At 32.5% G+C, this 23,263-nt stretch overlaps 4 protein-coding genes across 6 annotated transcripts in view; all 4 read right to left on the minus strand.

The window, feature by feature from the left end:
- The window catches only part of LOC125855069 (floral homeotic protein PMADS 1), a 287,719-nt gene that overhangs the window by 97,127 nt on the left and 167,329 nt on the right, over window positions 1–23,263 (minus strand). The window lies entirely within an intron of this gene.
- Window positions 6,123–7,128, minus strand: LOC125855066 (dehydration-responsive element-binding protein 2F-like). The gene has a single exon (XM_049534717.1). It carries the CDS (start codon window positions 7,079–7,081, stop codon window positions 6,293–6,295), a length of 789 nt encoding a protein of 262 aa, XP_049390674.1. The 5' UTR covers window positions 7,082–7,128; the 3' UTR covers window positions 6,123–6,292.
- On the minus strand, window positions 11,069–19,313 carry LOC125855042 (probable GTP-binding protein OBGC2). The gene is made up of 10 exons (XM_049534685.1): window positions 19,138–19,313; window positions 17,829–18,304; window positions 17,570–17,661; window positions 17,235–17,318; window positions 16,759–16,836; window positions 15,524–15,724; window positions 15,290–15,397; window positions 14,441–14,515; window positions 13,515–13,735; window positions 11,069–11,445 (listed from the first exon to the last, which is right to left on the minus strand). The coding sequence occupies exons 1-10, from the start codon at window positions 19,254–19,256 to the stop codon at window positions 11,382–11,384; spliced, it is 1,518 nt and encodes a 505-aa protein (XP_049390642.1). The 5' UTR covers window positions 19,257–19,313; the 3' UTR covers window positions 11,069–11,381.
- Window positions 20,274–23,263, minus strand: part of LOC125855070 (uncharacterized) — a 5,225-nt gene continuing 2,235 nt past the window's right edge. The window contains exons 2-7 of one of the 2 annotated variants that reach the window (XM_049534726.1): window positions 22,878–23,016; window positions 21,780–21,927; window positions 21,632–21,707; window positions 21,441–21,552; window positions 21,265–21,351; window positions 20,274–20,630 (exon numbers count right to left, since the gene is read on the minus strand). In XM_049534726.1, the coding sequence (XP_049390683.1) occupies window positions 20,575–20,630; window positions 21,265–21,351; window positions 21,441–21,552; window positions 21,632–21,707; window positions 21,780–21,927; window positions 22,878–23,016 (618 nt within the window). In that variant the 3' untranslated portion in view covers window positions 20,274–20,574. Of the gene's footprint in view, window positions 20,631–21,259; window positions 21,352–21,440; window positions 21,553–21,631; window positions 21,708–21,779; window positions 21,928–22,877; window positions 23,017–23,263 lie in introns of both variants that reach the window. The other variant, XM_049534727.1, reaches the window with a different exon arrangement.

The following is a 23,263-nucleotide window of genomic DNA, read 5'->3' on the forward strand; positions in this document are numbered from 1 at the left end:
TTTTTAATGTTGACACGCGAATAGCACGTGCATTATTTCAATTTACTTCTTAGAAAATATATATCCAAAAATGATAATCTTTAATTAGATATTACATATTGTAAAGACAGTTTAGTTATAAAACATAAATTTAAGTATATAAAAAGTTATTGCTAGTTATTTGAATATTTCGCTTAAGTTAATTGCAAATAGTGAATCACTAACACAAGAAGTGGATAAGAAAAATGTTATCTTTAACCCTTAAATGAAAAGTACGCAATGGCATATATTATTTGAGAAAGTGATAGTTCTTGAATTTTTGTTTTGCACGGAACTTCATTTTTTTGGAAAAGACAAAATATAAGTAAGACATTTATAAATTGAAAAAAAAGAGAGTATCACATGTTTCACACATAATAAAACTGTACTCTTTATTATGTAATATGTTTATGCCATGATATATATGTCCAATATGTTTCACACAAAAATGAGGTGTAAAATATTATGATATTTTTTGGATGTAACATTCATAATAAAAAAATTGTAATGTACCAGGGCTGACCTATGAGTAGTATGAGAGAGCGATTCGATATGATCTTTGAAAGAAGTAAAAGAGCCAAGGAGCATCCTCGAATCCTGGTCAAGCTCCTGAAGCTGGAAGATTGTGCTTCCGGTCATCGACTGGCGCAAATACACTCTTTCCTTTCATCCCACCTGATGATTCAACTGATTTTTTCAAGCAATCGCAACTGCTGTGCAAGTTACGTGCCTAATGATAAGTCATGATTCATTTCTGAGTGATTCAATTTTGGAAATAGTAAGTTTTGATACTTTTATATATATATATACATATATATATATATAAGATGAGACACCTCTATTGAAACCACTTTGGTAACCATTTCAAAAGGAGAAAGAGAAGTCAGAAGAAATAAAGAGGAGGGGAAGTTTTTCTTTTGGGCTCGTTAGGCCATTTTGTTACAGATTTTTGAAGTCAATAAAAAGCCTCTAACTCAGATATTTAACCAAATTAAGAATTTTCCTTAGTCAAAGAGGACAACATAAGCCCATCTAAAAGAGTACTCCAATTGGGCCGGATTGGACTAGCCATTTATTCTTAATTGGGAAAATTATGTGGTTAAGCAAACTTATACTATATAATTACTTATCATAGCTATACTTTGCTATAATTACCAATCGTGACTAACATTATACATTAATTACGTGGGCTGACTTCGAGTTTGTATAATTAGCCACGTTTGTATATGTATAATTTACTAGAATATACAAATACATATGTATAATATACAATCATCTAACCGATATACATATACAATTCACCTCTCTCCCACTCTCTGCCCTCTCTCGCTCGCATCTCTCCTCCCTCTCCCAATCTCGCTTGCCATATATACAAATGCATGTATAATATACAATTATCTAACCGATATACATATACAATTCACCTCTCTCCCACTCTCTGTCCTCTTTCGCTCGTCTCTCTCCTCCCTCTCCCAATCTCGCTCGCCATATATACAAATACATATGTATAATATACAATTATCTAACCGATATATATATATATACAATTCACCTCTCTCCCACTCTTTGCCCTTTCTCGCTTGCCTATTTCCTCTCTCTCCCAGTATCGCTCGCCTCTCTCCTCCCTATAACATGTAACTACGAATTGTAATTATCAAACTATAACTATGGAGAGTAATTAGGCTATTTTTGAGTGGCTACATGTGAAAATTCCTCTTTTTAATTTTAGTCTCTTTTTCATTTGCTCGTTGGGCCTTTTTTGTTTATTTACTTTTGTAGACTTTTGAAATCTCAATATATATAGAAATGACCTATGGATCATAATTAATTTTTTAAAAAAGAAGATGATCCAATCAGAAGAATGAGGAGGACAATCGGAGGAGGCTCGAACAAGGGATGAATCATCGTAAATCGTAAGAAAAGGGCTTGAGCCGAGGTGGCTAAGACAGAATAATAAATTAAAAATGGGCTAAAAGTGATATATAGTCGTTGAATTTTTATTTATTTTTTGCATGTAACTTCACTCTTTCAATAAGGACAAAATATAAGTTAGACATTTATGAATTGAAAAGAAGTGAGCATCACATGGTTTCACACATAATGAAAAAATTGTGTTTAATACGTGTATGCAATGGTATATATGTGCAATATATGTTTCATTCAAAAGTAATGTGTGAAATATTATGATATTTTATTTTTAAACATATAACCATAAAATTATTTGTAGCGTACGTGCAACTGTGCAAGTTACGTGCTTTATGATTGTCTGATTCAATTTTAAGAATAGTAATTTTTGATACCTCATTTTTCTAGGAAATATATTTAATTTTGTATATCCACATTTAAGACAATTAGTAACGTTAAAAGCATGTGATTTTTACTTTTTTCAGCTCGTAAAAAGCTAAAAGCTTAGCTTATATTGTCATTGACGAAAAAGGTGGAGTTATCAATTTCTAGTGATAGGACATCAATTATTCATGTAATTTTATATAAAAATAAATTATAGTATTTTTTTTTTTAAAAAAAAAACATGAATAATTATTCATATTCTCACATCATATCTAATAGCTCTTACAGGAAGAAAAATGTTCGAACAAAAAAAAAAGGTTAAAGACCAAGAACATGAATACAAAACGATTGTTGCATTTATTGTCTTCACACTTGCAACAAGGAAACATCAACATGTGAAAATATAACAAGATTTAAAATTGATCAAGGAGCCCATAGTTGCATATAAAAAAAAAAAATTGTATGACAATTTATTTTTTAATTTTTTTATTTGTTTTTATTTTTTCTGTATAATTGAGTAATTTCTTTCCGTTAGTATAGTTGAAAAAATTCGATATTTATTTATAATACTATCTCAGTTTTAATGTATGGTTCACCTAAAACTACATCTCCATATTGTTATGGAATAGTAGCTTTTCTTCAATTATTATTATTGTCACACTTATCTATTTCTATGAATATTAATATTCATAGAAATGATTTTAATTATGTGTTAGCTAACAATAATGTTATTACTAATGAAAATCAGTTACATCTTAGAATGTAGATCAGTAAACTAACAATGACATTATCATACTATTCTACATTAGTAATTTGTTAGGGAAATATGAAAAGCAAGATGTTCAGTTATTTATGAAAATAACACATGTTATGCAAAGGATTCAATACATATAAGATTATTTCTCTATCAGAAATGAACTGTCTCCAATGCAAAGAGTAAAATACTGAATAGGTGAGCCTTAGTCCCAAGATTAAACCCATAAGTGTTTGAAAAGATAATATCAGTACAATTAAATAAAAATAGTCCAATTGAGATGTTAAACTATGGAGGAGATTTGATTCAAAAGAAATAGAATTGAAAAAAAGGAATATTTCCTAAATTGTGCTAATCAAATTCAGTGAAGAATAGAAATATTAATTAATCGCAAGAGATATTTAGGAAAGAAAAATATTTTGATTTAATCAGCACTAGTCTTAAATCAATTAACTAACACAATCTCATAGAGTGTTAATTATTTATTTATTTCTAGTGAGTAAAGTAAAATGTAATAGTATTTTTAAAAAAAATAGTAATTCTTTAGAAAAATACATGTGGGGAGTGAAATTAAATTTAATAATATATCGGAGTAAATTTGACGATCTCTAACACTTGCAAATATAATTTTTCTGAAATTGATTTGTTTTACTTTAAGTAATTTATTGTTCCAAAATCACCTTTTATCAATTTTATCCTCTCAAATAATAATCAAGATAATACAAATCTCTAATCTAGGTGATTTCAATTTTTGTAAGACGGTATATATCTTAAATTATACTAGAATTTGACAAAATACCTGTACACTTAGCCTCATCAAGAAGCTAGAAACCGGTGGCGATAGTTATGACAGTAGTGATCGAATTCATAAGAGAAAGAAGAGCTATGGTGATATCACCTAAATCTAGAAAAAAAACTATTGATAGTTATTTTGTTTTTCAATCTAAAAAAATGGTGATAATAAACAAATCAGAAAAAAAAAATCATGGTAATAGTCGAATCTGAAAAAGGAAGAGGAGGTGACAACAACAACAGTGGCGATGATTTAGATAGAAAAAAAGGAAGACGGGGGTGGTGCATGGTGATGGCCGGATCTGAAGAAGAAAATGGTGGTGGCGGACGGATCTAAAGAGAGATCGAGGATTAGGAGCTAGGATGAAGTTATTGTGGTAGGAGGAGGTGGTGGCGATAACAACGATGATTCGATAAAATAAAAAGTCATTGAGACACCAAAAAAAAAAAAGCAATCTACTATGGATTGGATAGGAGTAGATCTCCACAAAAGAGACAGACGGATAATTGAATCTGAAAAAGAAGGAGGTGGTGTATGATTGAGTCTCAAGAAGAAGGAAGTGGTGGTGGCAATGGCAGCGACGATGTGGTGGTCTGATCAGAAGAATGAGGGAGATGATCGGAGGAGGTAAAGATGAGGTGTCTAAAGAGGAAAAAAATAATACGTCAAAAATATGCTAACACTAGTGCATTTTTATTTTTGCATGAAACTTCACTTTTTCGATAAGGACAAAATATAAGTTAGATATTCAAACACATTAATATATATATATAAAATATATATACACACTCAAATGTTATATATGTCCGATACATATTTCACATTAAGATGAGGTATTAAATATTATTGCAAAGATTGAGCTCCCACCTAATTATTTCATTAATTGACTATCTTATTCTATATATATATATATTAGTAAAGAAAGTATGTATATAGCAAATGATTGTTTTTTTAATTTACTTTAGGGTGATAACTTTCACGTGATATATTTTAAAAGATTTTATATTGATTACCTAATAACACAAAAATATGAGTGAAAATATGACCTGTATATTAAAAAAAAATACGAACAAAAAGTTTATAGCACAATATATATGTCGATTATTCTAGATAGTTAAATTCAATCAGAAGTTAGAAAAAGAAACAAACTCCAAGAAATATACAACTACAACGACACCATAGAAAACTACTCTTACTAAACTTGTAAATTTATACAAAATATATTTACACACACACATATATATATAAAGAGGTGGTGGTGGTTTTGATTTAATTTGAAAAAGATGATGATGGTGGTGGTCGAATCCGAAAAGAAATGAAGTGGTGTGGTGGCAACGACTACGACAATTCAGTCAAAAACGAAGAAGAAGATGGCGATGATGATGATGACCGAATGTAAAAAAAGAAGGCAATGATAGTCGAATCTGAAGAAGAAGGAGGTAAGGAGGTGGTGCATGATCGAGTCTCAAGAAGAAGGAAGTGGTGGTGGCAATGGCAACGACGACGTGATGGTCTGATCAGAAGAATGAGGGAGATGATCGGAGGAGGTAGAGATGAGGTGTCTAAAGAGGACAAAAATAATACGCTAAAACTGAATAGCTAGTGCATTCTTGTTTTGAATGAAACTTCACTCTTTCGATAAGAACAAAATATAAATTAAATATTTATAACTTTAGAAGACGTGAACATCACGTATTTTCATACGAATGAACTGTGTTTGATATATATATACTCAATGTTGTATATACGTCCAATACATGTTTCACACAAAGATGAGGTATTAAATATTATTGCAAAATTGAGCGCCCATCTAATTATTTAATTAATTGACTATCTTCTTCTATATATATAGCTTAGTAAAGAAAGCATATATATATATAGCAAATGATTTTTTTTTAATTTTCTTTATGGTGATAACTTTCACGTGATATAATTTAAAAGATTTTATATTGATTACCTAATAACACAAAAAAGAGTGATAATATGACTTGTATATTAAAAAAATAAATATTAATATAAATTTTATAGCACAATATAAATCTAAACACTTAAACTCAATCAAAAGTTAGAAAAAAAAAACTCCAAAGAAACATACAACCACAACAACACCATAGAAAACTACTCTTACTAAACTTGTAGATTTATACAAAATATTATTTACATATATCTATATTATATATATTTTTTCTTAAACAGTAACTTAAATACAAGTTGAACATTTTTACTGTCCATGTACATATATACTGCTTCTCAACACACTAACTATATTACACGTCATATTAATGACTTACACACTTTTAGTAGTAGCTTCTTTCTATATACATAAACTTCAACATGCCTTATCCACTTGCATGCTCTAATACCTTTACAAGTATACATATATAATGCATGCATTTTTTTTACCATATATATATAAATACACATCATATAATAATAATTTAACCACACCATGGAGGAAAATTAAGGCCATCATCCAAGTTGTATCCACCTATTCCTGGATCATTTACTGCTTCTTGAAATGAAGTTGTTGCCTTAGCTTCTTCCCAAATTGATGAATCATCAATTTCTGGTAAATTCATGTTTAGATCCCTAAACATTTCTCCACCAAGTCCTTGACTGCTTTGATTATTGTTAGTAGCATTATCGTTTTTTTCAACGAATTCGTCAGGATGATCATCAGCTGTTTTATTAATGTCGATTAAATTAAATGCAGATGGAATATCATTAGCAGAAAAATTGTTGATACCGAAATCATGATCGTTGAAATAAAGCGAAGAATCAGTTCCTACGCTCCAAGTTGATGGCGAAGCCACATTATAAACGGAAGGTACAAGCGGAGCAGGAACTGAAGCTGGAGCAGTAGCTGAAACGGGAGCTAGAGATGGGCTCATGATGGTAATGGGCCTAGAGTTTTGGATTTGGGCCTGGGCCTGGGACTGATCCTGGGCCGGAATGTTGTACAGATGGGGCAAATTGAGTTTGGCTTCGGCACCATAAAGCTTAAGGGCTGCAGCGTCATAGACGACAGCAGCGTCATAAGAATTATCAAAGGTGCCGAGCCAAAGCCGAGCTCCGCGATTGGGTTCGCGGATCTCGGCTACCCATTTGCCCCAGGTGCGTTGTCGTACACCTTTATACGTGCAACTTGCATTCTCGGGGCCACCTTTACCACGCATACATCCCTTGCGGGATGTAGCTGGGATCAACTTCTTGGAGGTTGTTGACATTGTCTAAAAAGAGAGGAAAATATTGAAAATTGAGAATTGAGAAAAGAAATTTTGTTTTGAAATGAAAATGGGCTGAGAGAGATAAGAGGGTATTTATAGGTGAGTGAAGCTGGAAGTTGGGCCTAAATATTGGAATTGTTATAGGATACGTGGCTGCTTACATGGATAACTTTATGATACATGTCAAGTGTAACATTTGATCATATTTCTATCTTTTTTTTCTGCTTTAATTTTTATTTTTTTTCAGATTTATTTCAAGATGATCATCTTTAATTTGTGTGTCTAGTTTATACAAGTGCTTTGCTTATGTGTTTATCTTGTTCTGAATCTAAGGTGTCCAAGAGAAAGTGTTACAGCTCACTATACAGTTTATAGTTTTCTTCTTCTTTTCCTTTTTATTTTTTGAGGAAAGGGTAAAAAAAAAAAAAAAAACTTCCATAGTGTACAAAATATTGGGGTTTGGGGGTGTTGATGGCCTACTTAATTTGCCTAAACTTTTATGGATGGGGTGTAAGATAGTTTTATATTGAGCTAATTTTAATCTAATCCAACATAACTCATTTTTAAAGTGATTTTCAATTAGGAAATTACATAAACTATCCCATAAAAGTAAATTAATTACCGTGATTTATCCTCTCTTACTTATTTTCTCAATATTTATTCGGTCTAAACTAAGTCCAGGTTTGCACATCCTTCTTTTTTGTGCAAGAGCATGATATCAACATGATCACACACATAAATTAGTCATATATGATACTCTGTCAATATATAAATATACTAGATTGATAATATAGGACTGAGCTTTTTTTTTTTTTGTGGAAGAATAAACAAGAAATAATTAAAAGAAAATAACTAAAATCACTAATTTATCACAATCTAATTTAATAGAAAATATAATTTTTTGAAAAATAAATCAATATTTATGATATCATGTCAATGTATGATATAGATCATGTGAATATCATAAATAACTAAAGTTACTAGCTTATATATATTAAAATCTAAGTTAATGGAAACATACTTTTATTATTAGTTGTTGTGTGTTGGCATTCAATGGTTACTGAAAGTAGTCATTCATGATATCATCTCAGCATATGATATATATTATGATGGTATCATAGATGACGGAAAAATATCTCATTGAAGGACTAAAGTAGTCGTCTATGATACAATGTAATTGTACATATAATGTGTTGGTATCATGAAGGACCGAAGAGTGTCTCGTTGATTGATTAAAGTAGTCCTCAAAGATATCATATTAGTATATAGATATACTATGATAATATCATGAAGACTGAGGAATGTCTCATTTAATAACTGAAAGTTGTCATCCATAATACTATGCTATTATGTTGGTATATATTGTAATGGTATCATGAAGGAATGATAAGTGTCTTATTGAATGACTGAATCAATCCTTCACCATATCATATCAGTATATAGATATAATGTGATGGTATCATGGAGGACTATAAAGTCTCATTGAAAAATTAAAAGTCATCCTCCATGATCCCAAGTCAATATCATAAAGTATGATTGTCTCTTCAATCCACAACTCATATTAATATTTAAGATTTACTTTAATTTTAATTTACTACTTGAGATTTACTTTGATTTTTTCTATGGATCGAGACTCGGATCTCAAATCTCATGTCCGAATTAGGGCTTATATCTCACGTTAGAGTTAGGATCAAATCTCAAATTTTGGGACAAGGTTGGATCTCGAGTCCTGTGTTAGGTTCAATTGCTGGCATTGGGTCAGGATGGGTCTCGCCTCGAGTCCCTAAAAAGGGTTGGAGATCAGGTCCCGAGTCAAGGATCGAGTCTTGAATTTAGGGTAAATTTGAGCCTCGAATCCCAAGTTAGGATTAGATCTCAAATCGAAATCAAATCCCCGATCAGGATCAGGGATTAGGTCTCGGGTTAGGGTTGATTCGGTTGTCAAGTGACAGCTCGAGTCTCGAGTCAATATCAAGTCCTAGGTCAAGGGGCCTAAAATGGAGTTGAATTCCAAGTTAGGGTTCTAGTGGGAGGAAAGTGGACCATTCAATAAAATTGGCGAATCATGACCCAATCCAGTTTTAGCAATCCAACCAATTTCAACTTAATTAATAGCTTTTGTGTTAATTTCAGCCCAATCTATTTATCAACTCAACTCATTTTAACCTGCTCAAATTCAACCTAATTAGTCCATTTAACACCCCTACAAAACATTACAACCACTACTTAAGAATGTGAACATAACTTCCAATATAAGCAAAATTGTCTCATATTTGCTCCTAATCCTATGTTTATAACATAATTCAAACTAATGCTCATAAAAAATCATCACCCATTTTTTCTTGCTTTTAATGAATGAAAACTGGCATGTACAGTAAACAAAAACAAAGAATCAAAAAAATGCTTAGCTCATTTTTTCTTTTCCAGAAAAAAAATGTTTAAGAGGATAAGTACGTCTGACTACAAAAAACTAAAGAAATAGACAAAGAAGAACAAGCTGGCTATTTTAGTATTTCCCATTTTTATACGTGTCTATAAGAATATGAAGAGGATACAGTTGTACATAATTGGAAGTTAGTTCAGATTCATTCAAAGCATTTACACATAGTACCAAATACCAGAAAATACGACCATCCATAACTAATTAATGAAACAAAATACTACTTAGTAGTTCAATTCTGTGGGTAACTAAAATGCAAGTTTACGAGGAGTTTTTTCTTTTTTTTTATGTTCACACTAGTCTTGTGAATGAGTCCGAGGAAACTATGTTGTATTGTCGGACTTTTGTGTCCCGCTACTTACAAAATACTTTGGGTTGGCTACATTTCCCTATAAAAATATATAGCTAAATGACAAATTTATATGCTATCTTATGTTATATTCCATACGTTTCAAAAAAATATTTCCTCTAATCCATAAGTTAATTGTTTTTAATATATAAAATTAATGCGGTGTTTGATTTGTAATTTAGAAACCTACATAATTAATACATGTATAAATTATGAAGAAATTTATGTATTTTTTTTTATGCATGATAGAAGGTGAAATAAATAATACATGCATAAAGCAATATCAGATTTACTCATGACTAATTCTTACATTACTAATAATTGTATAACTCTAACTAGCTATTAAATGATTTCTTAAAGAAAAATATTTAAGGACAAAAATAAAAATTTACTTTTCACTAGTGTCCTTTTGATTATTCCTAAACTATTCTCTTAGAAAATGTAAAGTACATAAGAACCTCGTTAAAATGAAGGGTAAATATGAAAAATTATCCCAACAATTCTCTAGATCTTTAAAAATATCACTTATTTTAATTTATGAAAAAAGTCTCAAAAATTTACTTAATAAGGATTGTTTTTAGTAAATTATCAAATTTTAACATTCTATGTGGCAAGTTTTAAATAACAAAATTTTAAAAATTACGCACATTAATAGTTTCTTGAGACGAAGGGAAGGGAGTATAGTAAATCAATACTCCATAAAATCAAAGTATGTCTTTCATATATAATAAGGTTAAATTACTTGATTTAATATAAATATCGAATGCAAATAAGTATTATATTAAACGAGGTAAGTCCGCGGTCATCATAGAGGCAAATCATGGGATGTGTAAAAAGAAAATCGGAAAGGAAAGAACCAAAATATGAAATGTGAATCACAATCAAATCCAAAAGACAAAACAGTCAAAAAGCTATTAGCATAAGTTAATTTAATTGAAAGAAAAAAAATAACAATTAGTATGTCAAAGTATCACGAAAACCTTGGTCTATAAGAAATTGTGTATATGCTTATGATATCAAATTTCAATTATCTACATCTCAATCTCAAAACAAGTTACTACTTATCGTCTCAACTTAATATCAAGCTAATATTAATCCCAACAATATAATATTATATTATCACACATAAATAATTGACATTTTAATATTACAACATGAAAGATACATATACCAAAATAAAATATATTTTTAATCTATAAATACATTAGAGAAATGAGTCAAAGAGGGCCACAAGAATATTGACATATACACGGCCGCTAGATAATTTCCAACATAGGAATAGGCCGCAGTCACATAATCTTCTTAGGGTAGACTGACAAATTTTGCCTCTACAGTACTCAGTAATGTATCCAAAAATGTAGGAATATATATAGAGAATAATTATATACTGTATGTAATTATAGCAGCCTTTTGATATGCTAAGTCAACCAATCATTTGAATGATTTTAAAAACTCTGTATTAAAAAAAATCTCCATATTAAAAAAGAACTCTTGACAGTAGCAAGGTTGTATCATAGGAATTCCCGTAACGCCGCCCTTATCGCCTTTAACATCTCATTGATTTTAATCCCTTTCCTACTCGAGCAACAAACATAACAGAATTAGCCACTCAAAATAACATGTAGATTTATATTGGGTGAAGAGGTTAGGCTGAAAGTAGAGTCTAACTTTGTTCTTTTATTGTAAAGAATAACATATTATATTTGTCAAATAGATCACAAAATAAATTATAGAAATGAAAGAGTCTTTTTAAAAATATTTTTTCCCTCTTTATTTGGTGTAATAACAAAAAATTAATTCAAATATCTTCTTGACAGCATATCAAATGACTTGAATGATCACGTAATTAACCGATATGACAACATCAAGGTTAGCTCAATAAAATTGGTAATATAAATCAAATTTTAATGAAAAGTCTATATTTCATTATTTTTTCCTATACTTCGTATTTATAATTAGTACCGTTAAAGAGCATAACAATTTTAACTTGACATTGTAATATTATTATTAGTATTTATACTGATCAAGATTAATTCAAGTTAACAGATGTTAGTCATTTATTTGCAATACATTGTGTATGTTGTATTGTTGTTATTATACAATTTGTTAGGTGATGTTGAATAAAATTTTATTTATTAATATGAAGATGTGAGTAGTTTAATTCAAAATTCTAGAATATTATCTTATATAAAGAGTAGCTTTTTTAATCTTAAATTTTATATTATTTAAGAAAAAATAAAATCGTAAAATTGACTATTAATTAAAATTATGGGAGTTCAAATATTTTGGAGCGTAAAGCAAAAGCTTCATTAGCCACCCCTGACTCCTGAGCATCAACCTTATAAACGAAAATTATGAACCAGACATTTTTTGGACAATCAAGACTAGTCTTAAACAGAAAAAAAGTATTACAGGAATATCTAAAGTTCCAAACCGGAGGATCATATTAATATCTCCCTAAATACTTTTCTGTGAGAGCAACCCTGACCAATAATTTGGACGAAGAAACTTATTCTACAGGCAAAAAGTCACACATGCATGTCTAAAAAGGCAGCCCAGCACTAAAGCTCCCGCTATGCGCAGGGTCCAAGGAAGGACCACAAGGGTCTATTGTATGCAGTATTACCTTGCATTTAGTGCTCCCGCTATGTGTAGGGTCCAGGGAAGGGCCCGACCACAAGGGTCTATTGTATGCAGCCTTACCTTGCATTTTTGCCAGAGGCCGTTTTCAAGACTTGAACCCGTGACCTTTTAATCACTTGATAACAACTTTACCAGTTACTCCAAACTTCCCCTTCTCACACATGCATGTCTAACTTCCCAAAATGAAGGGACATATTAGTGTCTACAGGAATGTCTCCCCCAAAGATCAGACAGCACATACACTTCCTAGTTATGCCTTATTCCAGGGTTAACAATAAGATTTATACATTTCCTAGTTACATATTATGCAACGGGTTTATAACAATTATGAGAGAAAACGAAGGCTTTTGTTATAACTTTTTTTATGTGTTACTAGCTTTGACAATTGAGCTACCAAACTCTTTTGAATATAAACATGAAATCGAAACTTCAGTGGACGGGTTTAGGTGAGCTTTACGAACTATTCTTTAAAGTTAAAACCCAACTAGAAAAGACATTGGTCATACCACCTAAAAAATCACACAGTTTATGTATGATTTTTGAGGCTTGAATGTTCGTAAATTCGGATAAGGAGAGAANTCCCAAAATGAAGGGACATATTAGTGTCTACAGGAATGTCTCCCCCAAAGATCAGGCAGCACATACACTTCCTAGTTATGCCTTATTCCAGGGTTAACAGTAAGATTTATACATTTCCTAGTTACATATTATGCAACGGGTTTATAAGAATTATGAGAGAAAACGAAGGCTTTTGTTACTCATAACTTTTTTTATGTGTTACTAGCTTTGACAATTGAGCTACCAAACTCTTTTGACTATAAACATTGAAATCTAAACTTCAGTGGACGGGTTTAGGTGAGCTTTACGAACTATTCTTTAAAGTTAAAACCCAACTAGAAAAGACATTGGTCATACCACCTAAAAAATCACACAGTTTATGTATGATTTTTGAGGCTTGAATGTTCGTAAATTCGGATAAGGAGAGAAGACAGAAAACTTACAGTACACTAACACCCACAACAGCATGAGGGCGTGGATACTCTTCAAGTTCTTTAACCTTCTGATCCTTAGCAGATACCCTGTTCGAAAGCTCACTGTTTTGGCTCTCGTCAACAGAAATGGACTCAGCCACAGCTCCAGAGCTTGTGTCACGCTTGGGAGATATTCTCTCACAACCAATTTTCCGTATTTCTTCAGTCAAGGTAGGAAGCCTGTCTATTGCCTGTCCAAGCGATAATCATATCTTTCATATATAACAAACTTGACAATCCACGACGAGATGCATATCAGTAGGTGTTTGGACATGCGATTTGGGATCATATTTCAAATCCCAAATTTTTCAAAAAAACGGATTTGATTTCAAAATTTTAAAATGTAAAGCTTGACCCATAAATTTATATTTTGTAAAAAAAGACCGCAATCATTTAAAATTTTGCAAAAGAAGACTCATGCTCGGCGTGAAGAGATTGTCCATTCCTTATGCAATATTAAAGAATAGCTAATTACTACTATTGTTGACTAGTTGATTTTTATAAACCTATATATTTATGTTACCTCGTTAAAAAAAATAGAACTGTATATTTGAAAGTTTGTAACAACAAAGGTTTATTTATAAAGGGAATGGAAATATCTAATTTATCTATGTTGCACCTTAGGATATTCCGATATCTTGTTTATGAACTATGGTTTGCTCATTTGGTAAGATTGTATAAAAATTGGGTAAGTTTTGATATTTTTCACAATTTGTGGGGTTATCATGTTTATGAGAAAAATTACAACTTAGGAAATCCAAACAAAACTTCAAATTCAAATCAATCTAATTTCAAATCATGTCCAAACGAGCCCAAGATACAATAGTTTTGCAGGTGAAAGCAAGTTGTTTCAAAAGGAAGCTGACAGCACGACAGAGATGATAAGAGCCAGATACCTCAGGTTTATCAATCTTGTTTAACACTACAAGGTACGGCCTGTCAAGGTACTCAGGATTGTACATCCGCAGTTCCTGCAAACAAGAGGTCATTTGGCCGGACAACTTATTCAGAAAGGTGAAGCATGAAACAGAGAGACTGATAAATATAGCAAGCAAAGTTAGCTACAACAGAAGTAGCTTTGAAACAACTATATCTCCAGCAAAAATATACTATAGCATCTAGGCAAACTACAAAACAATGACGTGAAACAAGCATTTTTATGGCGTTGTAAAAAGACTTAAATATACTCAAGGACTAAGTTGGTTACTAATGAAATGGTATGAGCTAGAGAGCATACAAATTGGATCACTCTATGGTTATAGAAGAGAATTTAATATATAATGGTTATTATACCTGCAAAGTAGAATGTTTCTTCGTTGGAAAACGAGGTTATATATAACAACTCAGTAACCAATAAACAAGATGGACAAAGGAAATCATGCAACGCATCACTTATACTTTATTCCTTGTCCTCCTTAGCGCTTGCTTAATCCGAAATGATTAAGCAAAAAATCATGCCGCAATACAAAAATGAAGATAAAGAAACTTGCATGGTGAAATAATTCTACGGAATTAAATAGGAACAAATTGTGCATTATGTAATGCTATAATAGTAATCAAGAGTTACTTTCACCTTAAGATGCATTTGTGGCAAACTGGTCAAATTGAAAGAACTTTAAAAGTTGTTATTTTCTTGTCAAAACTCTGTGATTCCAAACTTATTTTCTTCTGCTAAGGTACAACTAAGGAGTTATAACTAATTAATTATAACAAAAAATATATTAGATGATTGTGCTTAGACTTACTTCTTTTACAGTTCTGTAATCACCAACTGGGTCTTCAGCAGCTGCATCAACGACATGTACCAACAATCTTGTTCTCCTCAAGTGCCTCAAGAAATTACGCCCTAGACCCTGATAAGATAATTAGGGACACATGCATAGGTAAATTTCATTTTGTGAGAAAAATAAGTAAAACAGAAAACCACAAGTTTTGAGGCGTCAAATTAGTGAAGTGATTGCTGAATATAATACAAATACCTTTCCCAAATGTGCACCTTCTATTAGACCAGGCAGATCTGCTAGAGTTGCTTCAGATGAATATTTGTCTGCTCCTAAACTTGGGTCGCCATCAAGACGTCCAAGGTTTGGCATCAGCGTTGTGAATGGATAATCAGCAATATCGGGCCTTGCATGTGTAATAGCAGCCAATAGAGTTGATTTTCCAGCATTTGGAAGTCCCTTAGGAAAATTGAAAGAGCAAAGTCAAAGAGTCTGAAGATAACTGAAGAATAATAGATAGAATTGCATGTGTACATGATCACTTAGTGTGATGAACCAATCAGGTTATAGCATCTTAGATGTATCACTACAAATAAATTTACTATCCACCATTATAATCCACATATTATATGTTATTACTTATTGTACTCGTCCCAAAAATGACACACTATGTCCTTGGGCATCTAAAAGCTAAAAAGTCACTAAAAAACTGTCGTTCGTGCACTTAAGCATAACAAACATGCATATTAAAAAAAAACAAAGAAGGTCAAACGCAAATGAGCAAGAACCGAAAAGCAATGTGTTTTTCTGTGAAGTAGCAAAGATGCATGCATAGACATCTGAGCATGCATAGCATCCGACCATATAGGCTCACAACGTTAGCAATTACGAATGCTTAAATTAATTCAGGGGATAATGGTTCTAAAATTAATCTTTTTTTTTTCTCAACAATTTATCTTTTATAGTGAAGCTGTCAGGCCAATTTGCAGGCACCTCGACTATTCTGCTTGGTACCTGCTACCTCTCACCAGAACAGGTACCGGATATCTCTACCAACCACCAAGGCTTAAAAAGATGGTCATCTGGCCTTTCATGGTTGTCATCTCACTTCATTGACAGCTAGGTAAACCTTGGGTGCTCTCAAGGGTTATATTTAAAAGTTTCTAAAAGATATACCACAAACATTGATAAATCCCTTCCTTACAACAATGAAGCCTCCAATTTGACTAACAGCAGTTCAAAAAATTTCCATACAACATTCAGAAGGTACATAATTTCATTTAACAATGTGAGGAACCGAGTAATAAGAGAATGTGCAGCAGTCTAATTGAGTAAACGACCTAACTAAATGTGCAAATTGATGAAATGAAATATCAATTGATAATTCAGCGTATACTGGCATATATTAGTACAAGTCAAGTGAATCATGGATATCAAAATGCTAATACACATATCTACGAATCTGAAAACGTTTTTCTAATAAAGATACTTACAACAAGACCCACATCAGCAACAACTCTCAGTATCAACTGCAGGTTAACTTCCTCTCCAGACTGTCCAAAAGATAAAACCTGCAAGAAAGTAAACAAATCAATACCAGTCAGCCGGGAACATGCAGGAAAGCTGTCAATCTTCCTTAACAAAGGTACAGTATGTTAAGTCCAAAAGCTACTAGCAATATTCATACTGGACTTGAGTAATTCTGATTAGATTATCAAAACATTTGTTGGTTCCAGCACATTTTTTGCTGTTCACATAAGTCAGATTAATTAGCACGTTAGCTCATCAAGATACAATCACTTGGAAAGAGACCTTTTGCCAGCAGAGTGACATTAAATTCAGCTAAGTGCATAAATATCTTTCTCTTAGCTCCTTATTATGCATCATAAGGTTCTTTGGCATAGTAGCAGACACAACAAATGGATTATATGAAAATAAGATGTCTCTTAAAGATAAGGCCTATACAAACCTTATCAGTGGCATCTCTCATTATATTTGTTGTTAAAGTCGTCATTTGTTTCCTTTTGTACTCCGGAACTTCCAACAAGCTAATCTGCCACAACCATGTAGTGCAAAATTAAAGACCAGGCATGCAGTTCCAAATAAGTGATACCGTATCTATTGCTCACAATGAAATACTTCAAACACCAAAAAACACATATAAAAAAAGAAAATAATTCTCTTTTTTCCTTTTTCTTATATTTGGTAGGGGACGGTGTAGAAATGAGTTACTGACTACAAAATTAGATAGAAGTACAAAACGCCAAACATGGTAGTTATATATGAGACCCAAAGATTTCTCACCCCTCCTTGTCCTCCCCTCGCTACAAGAACTTCATCACCTGGATTAGCTAGATCTGCCAAAAACTTTCCTTTTTTAAGTTTGACAACAGTACCTGGAAAATATAGAAAAACATGAAATGAAAAATGTAGGCATCACACAACAATTTATACCTTTCAAAATACAAAAATCATAATTCATAAACAGCTTCAAATATGAGTTGATAAGTCCAAATTGTCACTGGAATTTCCCACACATGCTAGAGCTATTACAATAACAAACCTAGCGGAACGGGAATTCGCAATGTTGGTGAAGCAGCTCCATTTTGCATGTGAGATGTTAACACACCCATAGAATCAACATTTCCCCCACGCTTCGCCTTGTGCTTACTCTTGTTGTGAAACTCCAACAAAGAATCTTTGCTCTCATCTGCATAAATGACAACATCGCCACCATGTCCCCCCATTGGTAGGATTATTGAACCATCAAAGTCCCTTTTATAAGAGGCTTTCTTCTTGGTCTTATCTTTGTCAAATTTTCCTTGTGACTTAGATGGAGCTTTATGGTTGGGCATACTAAGAACAGCACCATGCCCTCCATCTCCAGCACGAACTGTGATAACCACCTCATCAAAATATTTGTGGGGTTCTCTTATATATGCATCAGAAGCAGGCGAAGGAGGCATTCTGGTTTTTGCAAGTGCACACTTTACAGTATAGCCTCTATAATTTTCATTACTGTTCCTTTTTTGAGAAGCACTGTAAAGGCAAGACCAATATGTATATTATAGCAACAAGAATGTAATAGGAACACAATCACACGAACAACCAAATCCATGAAATGATAAATCAGTACTCACTAATACTCAAACAGAACAACCCTCCGTAAGTTTTACTATACACCTTAACTGCTTAACAAAGTTGAAGCATAATTTCTATTTTTTGATAAGTAGTTTTTCATTGCGCTAATATGTAAAAGGACTAAAGATTTTTTTTAATAACCATGGTATCCAAGCCAGCTTCCACACACCTCGACTAATTTCACGAGGTGTTTATTACCTCTCACCAGGTACATTCTCAAAATATTCCCAATTTAAGTGTCTTACTTTCCATTTTAGTCTTTCCCAGAAAAGGAGTCTCTAAGTTTTCCATACCACAAAATTGAAAGTACTGCACACATCTTTAATTTAACATAACAAAATTTAAGCCTCTTACTTTATTTCATAAACTTTGTGTTCAGTCAAACTAAAACACTTAAATATGAACAGCATGACTCTTATATGTTAACACAATTGAAGTATATATAAATTTGTTAACTATCTCAAAAGAAAGAAAAAGTAAACACTGTGCAAATTGTAATCTTTTTAAATTCACAACTTTTATCTCAAGTACACACATTTTAGCTGCTAAGTATTAAGAGTAGTTTTTTTTTTTACAATGGTACAAAATTTAAAAGCAATTGCAATTCTTAAGTAAAAAACTAAATCAAAGTTCATACGAGCTCAATGAATATATCTAGCTCATATAACTATATGAAGAAGACAAAACCATATTTAATTTCGGAAATTACGAGATTAAGGAGAAAATTGTACCTATTTGGGAATTGTGGGCGAGAAAAGGAAAAAGTAGCAGAGAAGGAAAAGGAGGAATCATTGGTAAAATTAAGGTTGAGAAAGGAAGAAGAAGACCAGTGAGAGACCATAGACGCCATTGTAGTAGTAAAATTTGTTTTTTGATTCAGGATAGAAGAAGAGGATTTTTTATTTTGTTTTTTGTTTTTTCTTTTCTTTTGAATTAAAAGGGAAATTAAAAAAAAAAAACTGTTTTATAATATGGCTAAAATGGTCCTAATGTATGGGAATTGAATAATTTTAGTCCCTATATACTGAACCTTGGGACGTGCACAAATAGACACATACGTTCTATCTGATAATTACTGTCCTACATAGTGTTTTATATGTATCATATTACGTATCACTTATCTTACTTGAGGAGATTTTTTAGTTATCACTTTTCTAATCTAGCGCTTGCCTCTGGTGGTGTCCTTCTCCTTTCTTTCTAAACTAGCAGAATCGTGAGACATCAAAAGCGGTAGTATGTTTTTGTTTAATTTTATATAAGTTAAAGTGTCTATTTATATACATCCAAAATTAGATGATATAAATGTAAAATGGAGTTAAGTTAAAATTATATCTATCATGCCCAATTAAAAAAACAGTAGTAGCATTTGGTTTGGATAAACATAAAAAGAGAGTGAATAATTTATGTTTAATGATAAAAAATTCTTTTCTTTCTTTTTTAATGAGTGTTTGAATTTTGTTTTAGGGAAATTGTTGTAGGGGTTTGTATGTAAAGAATTTGTGTCCAACAATAATACATTTATTTTCTGAAACTACACATGTTTATACAAGAAAATTATAAAATTGGGAAGTTATGTATTTGCTCATGGCAGTACTTTTATTATATCATCAAATCAAAATCAAAATCAAATGCAACTGGGAATTAATTTTATCTCTATTTTCAAAATAGGGATAAAACAACATTTAATTAGGCTAATCTTCTCATACAACAACATACCTAGTAAAATCTAGGGACTCAAGAGGGTAAAATGTACGCAAACTTTATCACTATCTTATGAAGGTGAAGGTAGAGAGGTTGTTTCCAAAAAACCCTCGACGCAAGTGCAACAAACTCAATCAAAGTAGAAGACAGAGACAATAGGCCAATCTTCTCATATGGAACGCTTAAGAATTTTCATTTAAACAAAGCATTTGACTAACATATTCACTTATGACATTTTAAGTATAAACAAATCGCCACAAGTGCTATTGTGGTATTCAGTAAAACTTAAATACTCCCACAAGTTGCCCTAAAGGCTAATTCGTGAGGTCTTAAAAACGTCATAGAACCCATGATCAGCCATGCCATTTTTTTGCTTTCGGAAAGTAGGCAATGCAAATCTAGCTGCCAAACGACTTCAAGGTGCAGAATTGCTACTCCGAGTGCAGGAAACATGTCCCTAAATTGGCTCACCTAGGCTCTAGCTCTTCAAAAAGTCTTTCAAAGCAAATACTGGATACCCTTCCTGCAACATGACAGTCATCAAAAGTTAGTATTTAAGTGGGAATTAAAGGGTAGGGCAGGCCCATTATCAACGATGTTTGAACCGTGATGGACCTCGGGATTTCTCGGTAATTAAAAAAGAAGGTTAGTATTGCAACTCTATCCGGTCATCAAGAATCTTGAACTACCAAAGTTTCAAGTGGTCTTGGTCCAGCAGCATGTTGGCAAAACCTTGCATGCATGTGGGAGCTAACTATTGGGAAGGGAGTGGAGCCTCTATACAATGCAAATAGGATAAAAACAATTTTGTTTTGGCATATATAAAAATAAAAATGTTGAATCTCCTTAACGGTAGAGCAGCTTCTACTGTAGTTGTAAATGTGGTCAAGAAGATAGTTTAGGTCACAGTTTCCCATGTGTGGCCTTCGTGTATGTTTTTGAATCCCCTTGCCAGAATTCTAACTGCGCCACTGTTTGCATGAATGTCTAGGGAAGGGGTTGCTAACAGATGTGCAAAATTGTGTCGCTCCTAAGATAAACTACTAGTGATTCCTATCTCAAGAGTCTCTTTTAACACTTTTTTCACCTCCTATGTTCCCTATCCACAGAATGCTAAGCCACAATTCACTGGAAAAAGTTTTAAGATCAAACCTTACTGGATTCTTGGCTTAAGCATTGCCTTACGACAGTTGTTTGCTGCATCAACCTTTCAACCGCAGAATAGCTGGGGAGGTTTGAATTCGCTGCCAGCAGCATGACATCAAAAATGAGTGAGAGGAGGGAAACTAAAATCATTAGGAATCATGACATCAGAAAGACCGTAAAAACACACCAAGCATTTGTCTATTCAAACTATCGGCAACTTGCTGCCTGTACTCCAAGCTTAATAGATGAAACATGGGTGACTTTTCTGGCTCGTTATAAGCTAATAAAGCCATGAAGTCCTGCCAGAAAGCTCCAATTAGACAAGTACAAGGGATTTGAAAGAGAGTATCTAAGAGATTCACTAGGGAAGAAACATACCTCAAGTTTTTCAACATATTTCTGCACCTTCCCAAAAGGAGCCAACTTCGCCTGCGCAAATTCCAGAGCTTCTGTGCTGCCACAGGAAGAAATAGTCAGAAAATGTAAGTTGTATTTGACAAATAAGCCATTGGCATACGGTGCTCACCATTTTCTTGAGCAGACAAGTCCAACGAAATGAAGGCTCAACAAATCAAAATGCATATCCTTATTTTTCTCTAGTAAGTCAGGAACGAACTGCTCTGTAAGTTCAATGGCCTTCAAAACATTCCCCTCTAATGCCAAATGATAAATCCCTGGATATAACTTTGTCATCAGGACCATCAATCAAACACTTCTAAAAGCCTAAAACTAATAAGTGGAAGACCAGAATCCAAACGACTACATCTTACATCATGCCAATGCTCAATGTGGAGTGGGTAAACTAAACTATAAAGAGGAAAGGAAAAAAAAGAAACAAAATAGTCTCATGTTAACATTACCAAATTTGTTCCTTCTTTAGTAATAGATAAAACCATCTACTGTTCCTATGCATTGCAGGTGAATAAAACAACACTGTTCCAATCCCAAGCTAATTGGGTTGATTATCTAAATTCTATATATTCATTTTGCTCCATTAGGGTTTGTTTCATTCAAATACTCAATAATTTGTCATTTACTAGAGCTTCTCTAAGAACAAATATCCTCTACATTGCACACTTATCTTAACATTGACACACCATTCTTAAACCATTGTGAAAATATTCTTGGTAAACACTAGACTTTATATACATGGACCAACAATGACCAAACCTTATTATATTTTTCTTATGCTAAGTCAAATGGACTTTACAGATTATAGACTTCCTTCCTTGTTATTATGGGTCTATCTCGTCTCCTTTTAACACCTTCCTTCAATCATTGTGTTACACAGCTAATTGTCAAGCTTATAGTGTAGGCTTTTAACATATGATATGCATAGTAGACAGTAGGGATGCAAGATATCTGTGCCAGAAAACCAACAGAAAAATAGCTTGATATCAAAAAGAAAAAAATTATTACAAACAAGGCTATTTCTCAAACAAAAGTACTCATTAGGGGGAAAGGGGTATACTTATCATGGAAAACTATTCTTAAAGCTTAGAAGTAAACCACTACCCAAAAAAGGGGCTTAAGGAGTGTTAATGTTAGATTGTAACACAATGAAAAGAATGAGAAACAACAAGCTTCCAGAAGCAATTTGAGCCTGAAGAATACAATCACTTACTTTTTCTCTTCTCCATATCCTCCAGATTCGCAGTCTGATTCACGCCCGTGGAGGTAGTAAATGATTCCAATGTGTCTGTGAAGCAGCTATGCGCGAGATATGACATGACAATGCTGTGAACATCATTGTCATTGACAGCCTATGGAAGAATCCCACAATAAGCAAATCACAAGTTAGGCACAGTACAAGATCCATTTAAAGCATAGATCATTTAATTTTTTAAAGTCTTCCAAGACAAAACAATGAAAAAGAGTCCACAAACAAAACAAACTTCTCTGACAATAGGTTATTTTCAGTATTTTCTTATTATCGATCTTACACTCAACTTTTAAACCTATATCAATCAATGAACTACTCCTCAATCCCATATTAGACGGAGTTGGCTA

This window comes from Solanum stenotomum, chromosome 2, assembly GCF_019186545.1.
Source record: "Solanum stenotomum isolate F172 chromosome 2, ASM1918654v1, whole genome shotgun sequence".
NCBI classification, from domain to species: Eukaryota; Viridiplantae; Streptophyta; class Magnoliopsida; order Solanales; family Solanaceae; genus Solanum; species Solanum stenotomum.

What these genes read in the sequence shown, in the direction of transcription:
- LOC125855066 (XM_049534717.1), bottom strand. Translation starts at nt 7,081, where the DNA reads ATGTCAACAACCTCCAAGAAGTTGATCCCAGCTACATCCCGCAAGGGA.
- LOC125855042 (XM_049534685.1), bottom strand. Translation starts at nt 19,256, where the DNA reads ATGGCGTCTATGGTCTCTCACTGGTCTTCTTCTTCCTTTCTCAACCTT. An exon ending in CGAGGGGAGGACAAGGAGGG is followed by an intron (nt 17,319 to 17,569) that starts GTGAGAAATCTT and finishes TGGTTGTGGCAG; the next exon opens with ATTAGCTTGTTGGAAGTTCC. An exon ending in AAGGTGCACATTTGGGAAAG is followed by an intron (nt 15,398 to 15,523) that starts GTATTTGTATTA and finishes TTATCTTATCAG; the next exon opens with GGTCTAGGGCGTAATTTCTT.